General features: G+C 45.4%; 1 protein-coding gene across 11 annotated transcripts in view; it reads left to right on the forward strand.

The window, feature by feature from the left end:
* The window catches only part of NHSL1 (NHS like 1), a 167,310-nt gene that overhangs the window by 66,012 nt on the left and 83,857 nt on the right, over positions 1 to 17,441 (forward strand). For 2 of the 11 annotated variants that reach the window (XM_080586247.1, XM_080586250.1), the window contains exon 1: positions 1,235 to 2,028. The exons of 4 other annotated variants lie outside the window; for them this stretch is intronic. In XM_080586247.1, coding sequence (XP_080442373.1) covers positions 1,824 to 2,028 — 205 coding nt within the window. In that variant the 5' untranslated portion in view covers positions 1,235 to 1,823. 5 more of the 11 variants (XM_080586242.1, XM_080586240.1, XM_080586241.1 and 2 more) reach the window with 5 other exon arrangements.

The following is a 17,441-nucleotide window of genomic DNA, read 5'->3' on the forward strand; positions in this document are numbered from 1 at the left end:
GCACAGTCCCACTGCACCGCCACTTTGGGGAGTGCTGGAAGGCCACTGTATGTACATATACATTACCTCGCCAGGCGAGCTCAATTTAAATGCAGCCTATTAAATTATTTACAGAAGACAGTTGGCCAACCCATTGTATTGTGCTGTAGGAGCCAAAGGTCACTTTGGTGTGCGCGGTTGATTCATAGGGAAATCTGATACAGTACTTAGCTCTTTGCCTCCCAGTCAGTGGGTTAAACCTTACGCTCATTATGAGTCAGAGAGCCATAACTTTCAGAAAAAGCCGAAGTCTCTGTTTTTGAGGGTTTTTGAAGAGGCTGTGCAGCCGAATCCAGAGGGCCGCGAGAGCATCTGCCAGGGGATCGGGGCGCGTTCGGCCGTAACAAAAACCTGGCTGACAGCGTGATAGCTGAAACTCTCTACCCATGTCTTCTAAGGTTCTAGTTTTTGTGCTAACATCTTCACCAGCCATTAGGAAATTAAGGCATTAATGTTTATTCTTCAGATAGGTAACACTTTTTTTTTTCCTGGTTCCTGGATACCAGCTTCTCCTGGAAGATTCACTGAACTGGTTTTATTGGGTGGCCGATACATTCAGGTCTGTCCTTTTGCCACAAGATACAAACTTGTGGGTTTCTTGGTGAAAAATCCTGTCAAAGCACATGGTATTGGGGTGCCTGTGTGCTGTGTTTTGCCAGCTTCTGTCTGCTTTAAAATACTGCCTGTCCCCTGCCAGGCTTGCTCCCTCCTGGAAGCAGCGGTGGTGTTGGGCAGGGCGAGGCATCGCGGCAGCTGCTGGTGGGGTCTGACTTTAAAGCCAGATGCTGGTTTAAAGAGAAGGTGGGAGAACAGAGCACAGCTGGGAAACCTGTTTTGTGAGCAGCAATCACACCAGTGGGAGTCTGGGCTCTGACAGCGTCTCCCCATGCACGGTTTTTGTTTGTGTCTATGCACTTGTCTTTTGTTTCTTTTTCCTGGTGTTACCGCTAGGAATAGGGGCACAAATGTTTTCAACACACTCCGTTCAGGATGCTTGTGGAGTTTACAAGCCCGGAGTGTTATTTTTCCTCTCTCCGAGTCCACAGAGGCGCACAAGTGCTTTTCTATTTCTGCGTGCTGGGTTCAGAAGTTTGCACTGCTGGCTGAGGAAAGGAGGAGTTTTGCTCCTGCGGTCGTGCTTTTAGGAGAGTGAGCCGATCGTATTTCACTCTAATCCTAAGCGATAGCCACGCAGCCTCGTCTGCTGTTAGGAGAGCCTTCCCGGAGCTCCCTGGCCGGGCTTGTCCTCCAGGGAGAGCGGGGCAGCCAGAATTAGGAGTCGGAAGCGTGGTGGGTCTGTGAGCCCTCCCGAGCCGAGCCGTGCTCCGGTGGGATCCCCGCCTGCCCGCCCGTGGGGTGTTTCCGACGCACCGGGGCCGGGGGCTGGATCGTGCCTGGTCCTCTGAGCGATGCCAGGGAGAAGAGCGGAGCTGCAGTTTGCGCTGTTGAGTGGAGAATGGGGAAAACACGTGCCTCGGTGCTATATTCTGCTCCGCCGTTACACGCTTGCCTGAGCCGCTGCAAGGTGCCACTTTCTGCTGCTTTTCTCCCCTTTGTTTTCTTTGGCAGCTCACGAAGCGCCGTATCAAAGCAGCTTCAGGGGAGCTGCGCTGGCACGGCGACCTACCTCCGTACTGGTGCTGGTCTCAACGCGGCGAGGAGAAACCTGGACGGAAGTCGCTTTGAAATTGTTTAGCCTCCCACGAAAACCACGGGGAGAGGGGACGGGAACAGTTTCAGAAAGATCGGGTTGGAGCTGAGGCCAGTAGCGGGCCTGAAAGAAAATGAAAAAGGAGTGTGTTTCCAGATCTTTCAAACTCAAACAAAACACAGGCTCCCTCTCGCGTGCTGTAAGCTGGATAAATTTCTCCTCCTTGTCAAGGCAGACAAAGAGATTGTTTCGCAGCGATGGTGAGCTCTCCTCCATGTGCGTGCAGCAGGTAGACGAGGATGACGAGAATTGGACCTACAGAAGCCAGCACAGAAAAGGTGACTCGCTTTCTCTTTCACCCTCGTGGGCGCTGCTGCCTGCCAGCCGGTACCGGGTCAGTGCCCGTGTCCAGGTCCCACCGGGAGCCCGGAGCCGCTCGCTCGGGAGCTGCAGGAGGGGTGGGAGGAGGAGGATGAGGAGGGCAGCATGAGAGCCGAGACATAGCACTGCCTTGCCAAGTTTTTCTCAGGTTAAAACTGTGGAAGCTTATGGTAATCAGCTGGAAAGATCTTTAATTTCCCATATGGGAGACATAAAGGTACTGACTGTGGGGTGTGGGGGTAAGTTGGGCTTATGCTTCCTGGAGCCAGTAGCGGCTAGCGGCAGATCTTTTGGGCAGGTGCTGCAGGAAGCCCTCCTCTCCCTCTGTGGTACCAAGAGCTGTTTAAGACTCCTCTTGTAATACACTGGATGGCTTTTTGGATGATTGCCTTGTGGTCCTGCTGGAAAATTTGAAGTGTATTTTGTTTCATGAGAGCTGATTGAGAAGAGGTCCCGCGTGCAAAGTAAAAGTGATGGTGGGCTGGTAATGGGAATTGCTTCACAGAGAGGAGGAGAGACGTCTAGGATGCGAGATAGGCAGCTCCAAAGGAACTCTCGCAAGGCACAACATGGAGTATATCTTACAGGGAACTTTAAACAGCCGCTATTATGTTTGTTTGGATTTTTTGGAGTAGAGTTTGTCAAGCATGCCTCATATTTACCATAAATCATAATAAATTTCAGAACTTTGCTCCTCTGAGATGGTGAGTTATTGTTACCAGGGCATTTACTGGCTGGCAGACAGTAGCGTGCGTGTGTGGGTGTTTAAAAATACTTCATAAAAAGCAACTTGTCCATAATTTCTCTAGTGCTGCCAGAGCACTAGATTGTTAATGGGAAGTGTGAGGCGGGCCCAATTCTGCTGTAAGGTCACTTTTGTGAGAGCAGGCAGGCTCTCCAAGGACATTTGAACTTCAAAGTGGTTTTTATTTCTTTTCACTTCTGGGAGCAGTTAGGAGCTTTGTGACCAGAATTTCAGTTCTGAGTCAGAATAAATTGTGGCTTTAGTAAACGGTTTGGAAGCAGGAACACTAACACAGGATGTATACACTTGTGCTTTGCTCTCAATACGCTAGGAGACGATTTTAATCTGTGCTTTGAAGATCGCTTTTTAACCCTTTTCACTGCTGGAAAAAACTCCTGCAGTGCGAGCTTTTATTTGCAACTGGTTGCTGATTTTTTACTTTTAATTGTTGGCATGTTAGTATCGTACAGCACCGTCAGCTCTGCGCCCAGTGTGTTTGGGAGCTGACAAGCAGCGTATCAGTCCTGCTGCATAACTCCCATAAAGTTTCTCATTCCTTAACTAGCGCTCACACCACAAGGCAGAGATGGGAAAGGAAGCTTTACTGATGGATTAACGGTGTATTAATTTTTCTGAGAGCGTTATTGTATGTGTGATTTGCATAAAGAAGCCATTGTGCAGGCTGTAGGGGGAGGGCAGAATTCCTTCCGTAATTGGGCAGTGAGCTACGAAAGCCTCCATGCCTTCTCCTGGTGGGATGACAGTGTGTCATTTTTGAAAGGAAGGTGGAGGGAGGTATAAATTAGGTGGGGTTCGTTTCCCCTGCACAGGGATATAGCATGCAATGTGACTTGGCTTGTAAAATCTGTCCAGATCGTAAATCCAACTGTGTGTTTCTGTCTGACTGGGGTTCTCTGCATGGAAGGAGCTGATAAACTGGCAGGGGACGCCAGGGCTGAAGGGAGCTTGGGTTATATTCTGGCAGGAAAAACTTCTTAAAACTACAAGCATTTCGCCCAGTGCGCTGCAAGTCAGGCTTGTGCGATGTCAGAACAGTTTGCGTACCAGTACCTGGCTGAGTCGTCATCTTGGTTTTGTGTTCAAGGGCAAAAAATGTGTGATAAATGAATACTTGTGTTCTCAAATTAGCTTGCTCCATTGGACCGTTGCTTTACTGCTTGCCAGCCTTTGTAAAAATGAGGGCTCAAAACAGCATTGTCTTTAGTGCTTGAGTTAACCTACATGGTTTAAGATTCAGGCAGACTAGAAAGAAGCAAAATGCATAGCAGGCTGGGAGGATGACTAGTGCTGTATAGAAAATCCGATTGTTTATGTTAAGTTAGCTGAAAAACTATTAAAATTTCATTTATCAGAATAATTTTACTTCCAGTTCTCCCTTGGGTAAATTGACGAAGCCTGACAAATCACGGGTTCACCTTCTACCTTTTCCTTTGGCTAACTGTACATGTAAAGGAAGGAACGTTAATAGGAATTGGAATTAAATGAATTGTTTTTCTTTCTGAGCTGTTTCTCTTCCTGTCTTTTTAAACCTCTTATTCTTCTGCCGCTTCATTGCTCTTCCCGTCTCATGTTGCATTCCCACGAGGCTGCTAGGTGACAAGCACAAGGCAGCATGTGTTGCTTGGTATTTCACCAGCAAAATGGCTAATCTGCATTGGCTGCAAACTGGGACTTGCAAACAGTAGCAAGCAGCGAGATTGGTTGGATTTGTCAGTTTAAAACGAGTGAGAGAATCAAAAAGTAAATGCTAACTACCAACACAGGGCACATCCTGACCTCCTACTCGGCTGAACTCTGTTTGCGTGGAAGAAAAGTCAGGTTCTGATGCCTCACTCTTCGTTTTTGAAACCCACACAATAGCGCAGTGGAACCTGTAGCAGCAATTAGACTTCACATCTGATAAAGCAGTTACTGAAAGAGGCGGTGGAAGTTGGTAGTAAAATAAAGGTTTGTTGTTTGAAACGTTTATCGCTGATCCCTCTTTCTCTCCAGTGGACTTCTGAAATGAGAGCAAACTGTTACTCCTGTGTTTCTCTTCTTTAGCCTGATTTTTTAGGTCCAACCTCTTACCTTCTGGAGTAGCAGAATATTTATTTATGCTGGGGTGTGCATGTGTGGATGGGGTGAAATGGTGTGAGGTGAAATACCTCACACTTCTTAGTTTTTAGTTGAAACAGCAAATGACATTGAGAAATGTAAGTTGTTTATAACAGCCAAGTGTGATTTATCCTACTGAGGACAATGCATTCAGCGTGGCCGGGGGCACTTTGGACTCAGCCGGCTGGTTACAGACCCACACGCTGCTCTGGCGGCGTGGCTGCACGCGAGATGTCGGTGAGGTGAGGTACGGAGGTGCCTGTGGCTGTGGCCCTCCTCTGGTGGGAGTCTCTGGGGTGGCGCACACCGACCCTCTCAGTGCTGTAGCTGCTCGCTGCCACTTCTGTGAGCACTCGGTAACTTCTCCGTGTGAGGGATACAGGCCTGCTTTCCCTCACAGAAAATACCTTTGCCATGGCTCCTCCTGCTAGTACTTCGGAGAGGCAGGTGTTGGAAGAGGCCCAGCGGTAAAGGTGGGGAACAGCGGTGTGCTGTTCCTGCCCCCAAGTACCTCAGACTAACTCACAGCATATATTTTTCCTGTAAAAAATACGTTATTGGAAAACACTGATGGAATTGTTCTTTGAAACTGGAGAGAAGGTGCTTGAGTACACGAAGAAGTGTTTCTGATGTAAGGAAGTATACAAAAGTCATTCATGTGGAGTTTTTTTCCCCTGGACCCATTTGCTGTATGACCTAGCAAGTTAACTTCAAACAGAGATAACACCTGAGTCACGTATTTACCTCGGCTTGGCAGAAAATGAGTCAAGTCGCATTTCAGCATCAGAACACCTTCCCCAGTTTGGCAGAGTTTGGATGTCCTTCCCTCCTCCCTTCGGCTGGGGGCTGGAGCAGGACAGCTGCAAACGGCGCTGCCCTCACCCCAGTCCCACAGGGATCTGTTTCTCTGGAGCCCAAAATACCCTCGGACCTTGTTTCTCGTGTGATTTCCTTCGGATTTTTGTCTCTGGTCAAGTGTTGATGAAGTCCAGTAGCTGTTAGGGCTGCCACAGGCAGCAGTGGGTGGAAAGGAGACTTTCACCCATGTGGGCCTTCTCCAGCCCTCTCCCCCCGGCTCCCATCTCTCCTTATTTCTCTGTTTTTTCACCCGCTGCTTCACTTGGTCGCTTTCCAGCCTTCCTGCACCACGAGAAAGTCAAAAGACTTGGCTGCTTTTTACAGCAGGCTGTTCTACCTGAAAAACCTCTTTGCACTCGTTAGTCAGAGAAATCTCATTTCTCCTATAACTGGGCTTTCTAAAGAAAATCCAAACAGAGTTCAAAAGGTGGCAGCCACTGGCAGTTTGCTGTCTGCTGGCCAAGTCTTAACATAAAAGTGTTTGGAGTGCCCTTTTTTTTTTTTTCCCCTTCCAAAACCAGTCTAAACTTCAAACTTTCTTTTAATGCTAAAATTTCTGTAAATTCATGAGTAACTCCTTGTGTGTTCAGCCCTTGGTGCCACTGTAGCGTGTCTGATAGAGGTAATTCTGACATCCTGATGACAGCTCTTACCTTAGAAATACCCAAACTGTAAGTTAGCTTCCTAACCATGCCCTGCGTAGTATTGCCTGGGAATGCCATAGTTATCAGGGAATTAAATTTCCATAAATTATTGATATTTCCAGAAATTCCTTTCTTCTGTCACAGCAGCAGTTTTGGTGCTGCCTTGTTATGTCAGTAAGAATTATGTTCTTTAGCTGTGTCTATGTCATCTGTGCTTGGCTTAAACATGTGGTAGTATCAAATAAGTTTGATAATATTGCATACGTTTTCCTTAGCATTCCAGAGGCACAATCAGGACTCTAGGCTCTGAATTTTTATAACACCGACAAGTTTATATTTTCAGTGCTTCCTGTAGTTTCGGGATTTACAGCTCTGACGTCATCTAACTTCAGCAGAGAGCTTGCTTTTCAGAGCATGAGGATGGTCTTTTTCTAAAGTCCACATGAATTTTAAAATTTTGTTTTTAAATCATGAGCGCAGTTCTTACGTATTCCAGTTTGGCTGCGGTGATTTCATAGAAAATCACATTTTCCTTAGTGATGAGATGTAAGAGTAACAAGAACTGGTAAGTCTCCGTAAGCAGGACTACTGAATCCATACTTCTCTAATACAAAATTATTTAACAGGGCCTTTTTTCTGTATGCTTTGTGCAGAAGATCTTGTGTTCAAGGGGAAGAAAATGTGTCAGTTAGTGCATAGATAAAGGCCTGTAAACCTAAGGGAGCTGCTGGCATTTGTAGAGGCAGGAATATGTGGTGGTTTGTAGCGGGGGGGCGTCTGTCTGTGAAACTGATTCTTCAAGCTTTGGGCAAGTTCATAAATAATCATTTATGGAAGCCTCCAAAAGCGTTTGTGTCAGAGACTGGACTAGCTCCAAAATACATACTGCATGTTTTATATACATTTTTGTGGAAGGATTGGTTTTTTTGGGGGGGGGGGGGGGAAGAAACGGATGTTTTATAGACACACAATTTTGCATGTATGAGGAAGTTTATAGAAATCTAAAGGTTTAAGTGGAAAAAATTAGTGATTTGATACGAAGGCCCCTTTTTGTCTTGTCATACCTGTTCCTTTCCCATGTGAGCTCTGTTTGCAAAGGTAAAATTGGATATATTTATATGTGTTTGCAGCAGTTCTGAGAATTTGACTATGTGGTCAGGTTTGCATCTTAGTATCACAGTGTGGTTGAAACCATTGGATGCTGTGCATTTATGGAAGCAGTTCTCAGCTGGGAGCGGAGACACGGCTGCAGTTACTGAGGCTCGTGCTGTTTGTCCTCGGGCGTCTGTATGGTTGAGCAGCAGAGGGTTGTTTAAAGCTCTAGTGCTGTACAGCGGCAACCAAAACTCTTCATGCTGGTGGAACAGCTGGAGCTATTTGAAAATTCTGCACTTAACTGCAGCTCCAAGTAGCAACTTCTGGATGTTTGCACTTAATTGCAAATTTAATCCAAACGTTTCCTTCTTTCCTGTGTCTTCTGGTAAACGTGGCCATACGTGGGAGTCTGAAAGTGGGTTGGCTGAACAAAAATTTGTAAGCTACAGAAACAGATTGAGTTCAAGTAAGAAAAGTTGATCTGTGTCACAGAATCATTTGTTCAGATGTACTTCTCTACTTTTGTTTTATGAAAAACCATGGATCCGATTGTCATTGCTATTTGTTTCATAAAATCCTTCCCAAATTCCAATCCCTTGCTAGTTTTATTCCACAAATACCTTTTATCCAAAAAAATAATTGCTCTTTTTCATCTGATCAAAACCTTTCAGATGAAAATAGAAATGAGAAAAAATAATTGTTCGTGACCTTAGACATGTACTGCCATCTTTCCCTCTTTGGGCTGGGATGCCGGGTACCTGTTCCTCTCCAGGACGCGGTGAGTGGCGAGCTGCAGCCTCTATTGAAGAGGTTTCAGAGCAGACTTCTGCAAATAGCTGTGGCTGGTTTTGCTGTCTGTGTGCTGTCTCCTCCAAGAGCCGTAACCTCTTACTAACGTAAGTTTACATTGCTAAAGGGTCTTAATCTCCTAGGAGACTGTGGATTTTTTTTTTGTTATGATGAAAGCGCTGGGAAGAACATGCTTGCACTGAGTTATTGTGGGGAATCAGCATTTCGGAGCTGTTGTCTCAGAGTGCTTTTGGTAGGTGAAGGCTGGCAGCTCTGCTGGCTGCGGCTCCCAGGTAATATCCCATCTCCTTCTGGGCAGCTCTGCGCTGCCAGTGTCACTTCAGGCGTTCACTTGCTGACACCTGTTATTATGGGGCCGTATCTTCACCTTTGAAGTGACGCTGACTGCTTTTATCTCCTGAATTTCACTTGCAGAGTAGCTCCAGTAAGAGTTTTCTTGGTTGGTCCCTGGAGAAGACCACAGTCTTGGGAAATGCAAATCGAGCAAATTAAGTGACACCTGACTTAACCGTGCATTTCCAAAGTTAAAAGGACGTCACAACCCAATTTATCTTGCAGTTCAGCTTTACGTGACATTTGGATTAGCACAGTAGGCAGAGCAGTGCACCTCTCAGAAGAGCGTATCATTTGCTAGCTTCTTTGGAGGGATGAAGAAATGAACAGGGTGCCATGATTTTCCTTCTAAGCGTATGGGTTTTGAGCTTTAGGAATGGTTTCAAGTTGTATTTCATGATTCATATGCAGCTTTTGTTTTGTTCCCAGGATGCCTCTAGTTCTTTCTTAAATCCAACTAATCCTTAGGCTGAAAAATTTGGGCAAATGCTTCCCTCTCGGGAGAGGGGCAAAACTGATGTCTCCTGACCTCCACATTTTTCTCTGAGCTCTCTGTATTGTATAAAGCAGGCTGGATGTTTCCAGGTGTTGTATGCCGTGTTTGAGATGAGACAATGCACTGTATGCACTTTCCTACTCCCTGCTAATAAAGTAATAGCATATATGAAAATTGCTGTTTCCATGCAGTTGTTAGCCAACTGCTCATGAATTGTCCCTTGAAATGGAGAGAGTCTGTCTTTGGAGAGGTCATAGCTCACCGTTGTGGCAGGACATTGCAAATATTATAGCTCCCTTATTTTTTTTTCTTTCCCAATTTGTATTACAAATGAAAAAAAAAAAAAGTGAATTTGAAAGTTAATAATGTTTTTAATGACTGAAGCTAATGAAATTTGCAAGAGTGTATTTAGTGTATTTCTCTTACAGTATTTGGAACTTCTAAAAAAGGGATTTGACAGCTTGTAATTTAAACTGAAATATGTTTACTTGTCTTTTATCTGCAGAATCTCAATAAAAATAAAGATAATTAAGCTCTAGATTTTCCATCCAGTCATCCATTCATCTGCTTTTTTTTTTTTGCTGACATTTAATTTATTTTTTTTAATTTAAGTTTAATTTATTTACTAGCCTTTTTTCCACTTATAGCTTGAAAACTCTTGTCTATTTCTGGTGAATTGAAATGGAAACTCCACTATAACCTCATGTGTAGCTTGCTGCTCCAAAGCCAGAGCTGAAGCCAGCTGTTAAAATGTAAGGCTTAGGTGCTTGTGATGTCTATGCAAGGTGTATTTCCAGCGTGAGCGTGCATGTTGGACACCTAAGAGGGTGGCATGTTTTCCATCCCAAAGGAAGGTAATTAATATGTACACCCTCTGCTCCTTCTGGAGCTTCCCTTACATATGGTGTGGCAGCTTCGACTTGGCACTGCACCTTCCTGAAGCAGATGGTTTCCCTGGACATTGAGTCTCCAGGAACTTGCAGCGCACCAAGGGGAGCTGTGAGCTGCGAATTAAATGCGTTTCAACTGGTGTGTCGTTTGCGGGTGCATCACTCAAAATGAAAAGATGTGAGAGCCGAATAGAAGGCTTCTGACAAAGTTAGGAAAGTGTGTGTGCACTGCTGTGTCTGCGTATCAGAAGGGAGAGGGGGAGGCAGAGACGTAGCTGAATCCCTGAACTCTGAATACTCCGAATCGCTCTCTCGTAGGCAGCTCCCCAGATGACTGTATTAATTGAAGAGGGAGCTATAGAAAAAACAGGCTCGTGGCTTCAGTCAGTCATGCCTAATTTCAGTGCTTGAAACAGGTACAGAAGAAGCCAATGAATAATAAAGGCTGTTGCCTTGTAGAAAGTGAAGTCTGTTTGTACTTGCTTGTAATTTCCATTGATTCTTTTAAATCTCCTTTTCTCCGTTGTCATCAACAGTGCTGAACAGCTGAGGAGTAAGGGTGCCTGGGTACAGCGTAGTGTACGCTACACAGAAACTTCCATCCAGGGGTTGTTAACTCAATTCCGCTAACCTCGGGTAATGCATGTGATGCCCTATATGATCAATACGGTGTGCTCGTTTCAGAATAAAAGTGAGGTAACTGTGGTGCGCGGTGGCAGAACCAGGTATGAAATTCCACGTTCGACTTGTGGCCAACTCGACCCGCTTTTGCCAAGGGAGAGGCTCCCTGCGCTCGGCAGGAACGAGTGCACATGTGGCACTGCTCCTTTGCAAGGGCTGCAGCTGGCTGACACGGTGAGCTGAGCCCGACACCGAGCGGACTGCAGCTCCTCCACCGCTGCTGGTAGGCTGTGATTCAGCTGGGACTGAGAGGAAGGCAGCAAACCTATTAAATTAATCAGGTCAAACGAGAAGTAGCTCATTTTGCTCTCCCTGCCCTGTGCTGACACTTCACACACACACGCGTGCTGGCGCCTCCATGAAGAAGCAGGAGCTTTTCTACCCTGAGGGTAGCCACAGCAAACGCCTGGGAGATAGCTTGGGTTTGTAGCTTGGAAAGAGCTGGAACGGGAAGATTCAGGAGTATTTCCCATTGCAGTGCTGTAATAACCTGCAAACTGCTGCTGCCTCCCTCTCTGTGCACAGCCCCTGGTGAAAGCTCTGGCCCAGTTTGCAGCCCAAGGACAGCGAGTGTCAAGCGCAAATACTTCTACGTTTGTATTCAAGGACTTGGGTGTCCCAAAAGAGAACGACTTAAAGTACTGCAGGTTTAATAAAGCTTAATTCAGTTCGGTGGACTATTTGTGGTTCGTTAGGCGAGTGTTTTTGACTACGTGAATGAAAATTGCTCCCAGCCAGTACTGATGGTTTGCCTGCGCAGTCGTACTCCCCAGACCAGAAGAGAAACTGGTATTTCTGTTTGTTTCTTTGTGTTTGTCCTCTGTGTGACAGCCTTGGGGAGGATGATTGTTCTGTATTTGATTACCTCGTGTCATAATTGTGCCTATTTAGGGAGGCAGCCTGTTCTGCTCTGCTCCTCCTTGTAGGACTCTGCACAAGGGTACAGTTGTCTTTGTTGCTCTGACCTGTTAAAGTGCAATTTGCCTTCTGGCCTACAAAGAGCATGATAGTGCAGTAATTCCAGGTGCCCTTCTCGCCACCCTTAGTTTTGATATTCCCCGTTACCTCAGAGCATTCTTCAGCAGCCCTGGTGAAATGCCCTGTCGGTCTGAAGGAGCAGCCCACGTGGAATCATGGTACCCCATGGGGTACTGCTGGAGCCATGCACAGATGAGTGGGCAAACGAAGGTGCCTGTGGGTTTTTCTTTTTGTTTCATTTTAAAAGTAAACATCATTGACAAAGCTCTGTTGCATCAATTAATCAAAGATAATTTAACACATAACTCTGGAAAAAAAAAAGATTTTTTTTTTTCAATTTAGGAGTAGATCCTTTAACGGCACTTTGAAGTTACGGGATTGCCTGTTGTTTTTCCAGGCTTTTTCTTCAGAATTTCTCCTCTTGCCTCTCTTGAAATTTAGGACTGTCAGTTTCGGTGCAATTAGTTTTCTCCTTGTCATACAGGGAGCCTTTATACATTTTGTCCTCTTTGTTCAACTTCTGTGGCAAATAAATTCCTGAATGAATTTAGAGAAGTTGGTTGCGGATTCCTTTCTTGACCTGCAGCAACTCTTAAAAAGATTTTGTCCTTTCCGTGCCCTTGGTCTGAAGAGTAAGGCAAACAAAAGATAAGGCAAACTAATTCATGACTTCATTTTGTTTGTTTTCTTCCTCACTTAAGGCAGAAGATAACCCTTTCTGAAAATCATTCATTTTGTTGGTTTTAATGCTAAACACTTTGCACCTGCAGAGATTCCTGGGTTTATTACAGAAGAACTTTTTGTTTGTAATAGGCAAAAGCCATAACATGATTTCATAAATGCTGTCTGTAATATCTAGTTGAAAACTCTGCCAGTTTAGCTATAGCTATTGTAGGAATAGAAATAAAGCTGTCTTCTAAAAAGCTGCTTTTGATGAAGCAAACAGATAGATAAATAAAGAATTTTAATTTGGCTCCTGAATTTAGATATGACTGAAGTGGAACTAGATGCCTCCTTCAAGTAAGATGACAGCACTTTCAGCTTAATTCTCTAAGAAAACAATCTGAAGTGGTTTCAGAGGCTTTATTGGAAAAAGGTTGTTTTAGAAATAAGTTTAATTATGGGCAACATTTACAGATTTTTATAGTGGCCCTGTTTTTCCCTGTTGCTTTTAAGTGCTTAAAACTCAAATTTCTTTACCTTTGAATATTTGGAAAACCAGTTTCTCGTGCCAGCCTTGAGAGGTATGACAAGACCCTGTAGCTGTAAGACTACAGCTTGTAAGTATGTGCATAGCTTTATGCTTGCTGTTTCACTGGTAATTTGAGAAGGTCCATTCACCAGAAGTCACCTCCATGCATTATTTTTAGCGGGACTGGACACCACCTTTTACCTCTTGCTGTGGCAAACGTTTATCAGTTTGAGTTATTTGAATGGATTGATGGAGTTATTCTAATTATTCCCCGTGGATTCTGCTTGAAAGGACATACTTCCAGCCTCATCATCTGAACGAGCCGTTTGTCTTGCCAGGTCTGCTGTGACCTTCTCCAAACCAATTTCATCTTCTATAATAATTTTTAAAATATTTCTTTCCTCCCTCACTGTGTGAGGAAACTCCACCTTAATCAGTGAAAAATTCCTCAAGTGGACCTGGTAATAAAATAATATCAAGCGCAAGAGAAAATAGCAAAATATTTTCTCTTGCTTTGCAGTTAGGAGAATGTTTGGTGCTAGTTACCAAAATAATAGTTAATAATTTTCATCCAGTGCTCAGTGTCCGAGTCGATGCTGTCCCTTTAAGCATATCCCGGTGCTGACCTCCTTTATCTCGCCCCTCTTATCACCCATGCGGCCACCACGCCTGGTAGGCTCAGGGTCTGGCTTTTCTTAGTGCCGGGGCTGGTTGGAGACAAGCAGTGTGGGACTGTGACTGTCCTCTAGTCGAAAACTGTATTTTTACTCCAGCTGTTTTCTTTGGATAATTTTTCAGGGCTTTTTGTTTGTGTGCTTTACGCACAGTTTGAAAGGGAAATGTGTCAGAATGATTCAGGCTTTAGAAAATCTCTTTCAATAGTTGGCGCCCGTCCAGGGTATCAGAAACATAGGTCTCCGCAGACCACTTTGGTTCTGAAGGAAACAGCGTTTAATTAGACGTCCCAACAGCCCTGCTGGCTGGCGGTCACACTGGGATGCGCTTTTGCGGTACAGCAACACGTGAAGCAAGACAGAAAATGCCCAAGTCCTGATCCTTTTTCCATGAGTTGGGCAGACATCTGCGCTTTCTTCCACGCTCGTTTTAATGGTGCAATCATTAGTAGCAACAAATGCTACAAGTGCATACATATTTTTTCCTAAGTTTGACTTGAGAGCAAGAAAGAATAGTTTTGATGTGTCAAACCTCCTGACTTCATGTGATTAAAACTTTTCAGGTGACCATGACCAGCCCTTATAAAACATGGCCATTTCTATATGGGGAATGGCATAATTCTCCATGTGTCAGTCATGGTCTGCTCTATCAAACCAGTGCGTTTAGTATCCAGTTAGCAGGAGGAGTGCCTTCGTGAGAGGTGGCCATGGCAGTTGGCATCACCTCCTCTGCTTCTGCCCTGATATGGTAGGTGTGGTGGGCACTAGCATTTCTGGAGGCACCATTTCACACTTGCAGCTCTCTCTTCATATTCAGCTTGATACAGAACGCTTTATTCAGTCAGTTATACTTTGTAATTTGCCGCTTGGAAGACATTTGTCTATTATTTCCATAAGAGTTCAGCACCCCAGTACAAGGAGAGGCCTGGTTGCTTAGTGTCACAGACAGCACAGTGCACTGTGGGCAGTCAGAGAACTAATTTTCTGATGGGGCTCGGGACCAGGTGTGAGGTCCTGCAAATGTCACAGGTGCCAGAGAGCGTCCAGACACCTCAGGCTGCGTAGGCTCTTCCTTGGCAGGTCTAACTACCTGGGGTGTTTGGGAGATGGAAAACATGTGTCCCTATTTCCAGAGTTCTCCTCTCCCAGGAGGGCTTTTGGAGCACCCACATAAACCAACGTTTTACATGGTTTACACATCCACTGATGTAAACCCACATCAGCTGGACCTGCTCTGCATGTGGCCACTCTCATTTAGAGGCATAGCTGCAAAAATGAGGTGGTGGTGCTTTGTAGTTCCTCAGCAGCACATGTGTTTTGCCTTAAACCATCACTGGATAAGCTATGGAAGCAGATAGAAGCTAGGTTGATCCCCAGCCAGTGGCTTTAAAGGCAAGCTCTTTTTTTCCTTGCTGTTTCTTTGACCCCATGACAGACATCCTATGGGACAGTAGAGGCGCTTCAAAAGACCCCACACTTGGTGGCTGGGGCTTTCGTCGTTTGATTTTTTTAATTTTGTTGTCTTGGTTGTTTTTTGTTTGTTTTTGGTTTTTGGATGAGTTCCCTCTTTCCCACAGACATCAGGAAGGTGGGGCTCCCCTTCAGGCTTCCCCACTCCACTCCTGATGAGGGCAGAAAGGGAGCTGTTGAACAGGACAGAGGTTGCCTCAGGAGAGGCTGCTGGAGAGCATCTCTGCTGCAGCCAGGTCACCCTTGGGGGGGGGAGATGCTGGCCCAAGCCCCCTCTGAGCAGCACGTGCGACTGGTGCTATGGCCCAGAGCAACTTCAGGCTTTCCAGCACTTCACTACCACGTTGCATCTGGGCTGCATCTGATTTCTCAGACAATAGCACTGTTCTGTAGATGGCATCCTCTGACTTGTTTTATTTACGTTTTTCCCACTGTGTCTGTGTGGGCTTGATTGCTGTTTTTGTCTCTTTTCAGTATTTTTCTGCTCGTATTTGTGATTCCCCTAGAATCTGCCGTGTTGTTTCTCAGTCCCCACTGGGGTGTTCACAGCTGCTCCCAGTCCCCTGTGACTACCACTGATGTGCTTCTTACTTCCTCTTCCAGGTAATTAATGAGTAGATTTAACAAGATTGGACCTTCAAATCTCTGGTAGCCAAGGAACCTTCCTCCAGCTCCAGTATGTTTCTGTTTATTTTGCCTATATCAAGGGTATTCCTGGAGCCCTCTGAAGAATTACAACAGCAAACAGTGCGTGTATGCTTGGAACATCAGAAAAATGAATTAAGAGGAAAGGGTCTTTTCTTCTTAGAGCATAAGGAAATCTTGAAATTAGTCTGTACGCTTTCAATCAGAAGTTTAAAAAAAAAGAGAAGGCAGGCTAAGCTGTATAAAAACTGGATTTGGGGCTGTTCCACTGTAATGTCTCCACATTTCAGCGACAGCAGTCTGCTCTTAGCTCGCTCTAAAATGAAGCAACTTCCCTTACGTGGTGACAGATCCCTGAAATGTGATATTTAAGATCTAAGCATGGCTAATGGTACTTGGCATCTCATTAGTGCTGCTTCATCATCTGTGGTCTAAACTACTGCTTTCAAGGTGTTTGAACCACTTTTTTTATTTTTTAATTTTTTTTTATTTATTTCTAGAGCTCTGCCCCAAAATAACATGTTTACATGTGTTCTTTATCACAATTTGGCTGTATATGAATAATTTTAGGACAGCTAATGTATTTGGAGAGAGCTACAATTCTAAGTTGTTACTAAGGGAGGTTACCCTGACCCTTACCCTAGGAAATGCTCCCTAGTTCCTCTATTTCTTTGCTGTTTAGGGCCAGGCCCTACATAAGTTGGTCAACACCACATTAACCTAGTGCACTGCATGTGGACACAAATATCACCAGTAAGCAGTGGAGCTGGTGGCAGCTGCCTGTGACGCTTATAAAAATAAAATATGAAGTTGAGTGCTTGTCTTCCTATAGGTGTCCTGTGCAGAAATAAGCTGTATGCAAAAGCTCTTTTTAGCAAGAAATTAATCTCTCGTGTTGAGCTCAGGAAACATTCTGCACACAGAAGGGAATAAACAGTATTTTTGGGCTGTGTTGTGCAAATCTAGTGCCCCGAGAATTGAGATGTTAGTGGGAATCCCCCCTCTGTGCAGAGGGAACGTACCTTTATGGGGTTTGTGCTGGTCCTGACTGTCCTAAATGTATTCGTCATAAAATGAGAAGTCTGTCAAGATACAGCCCTGTTTGGCATTTTACTTATACCTTCACACAGAAAGCTAGGAGGAGGAGTGCCCTGTCTCTAACTAGCACTCAGGTGAAGAAGAGCTGTCTCCAGCTGCCATCCGGACACAGCTGCATATTCTTACAATCCTATCACAGGCCTGAGTTAGAAGGGACCCGCGAGGATCTTCGAGTCCAACTCCTAATTTCTGATTATTAATTGGGCATATACCTATATCTGAAACAGAAAATGAAGCGCTTTCTGGAGAGGTAAGACCAGCCATATATTCCACGGCATCAGGCTAAAGCGCCGTTTTTCCAGTGCAGACCACGCTGGGCCTGCAGCAGCGACACCGCAACAACAGGACGTGCTGGGGCCTGGGCCTGCTGGGCCCCACGGAAGAGGACCGGGAGCCTTTTCCCTGCTGGTCCTAAGCCGCTTTCCCTCTGCAGGCAGCGTGCCCCGGGGAAGGGACTGCGGCGGGATGCTCTGCCCAAGAGGTGAGGGGCTGCGCGGCCGGAGGGTTTTGTTTGGCGATGCGCTAGTGCGGATTTATCGCCGCTTTTGTTCCTGCGTGCAGGGAGTGGGACATCGCGGCCCTGCGAATCCCGCAGGACGGTGCACGGCAGACAAAAGGGCGAGCTTTGCATCGCAGGAACTTC

Source organism: Anser brachyrhynchus, assembly GCF_964034855.1.
Source record: "Anser brachyrhynchus genome assembly, chromosome: 3".
Taxonomy (NCBI): Eukaryota; Metazoa; Chordata; class Aves; order Anseriformes; family Anatidae; genus Anser; species Anser brachyrhynchus.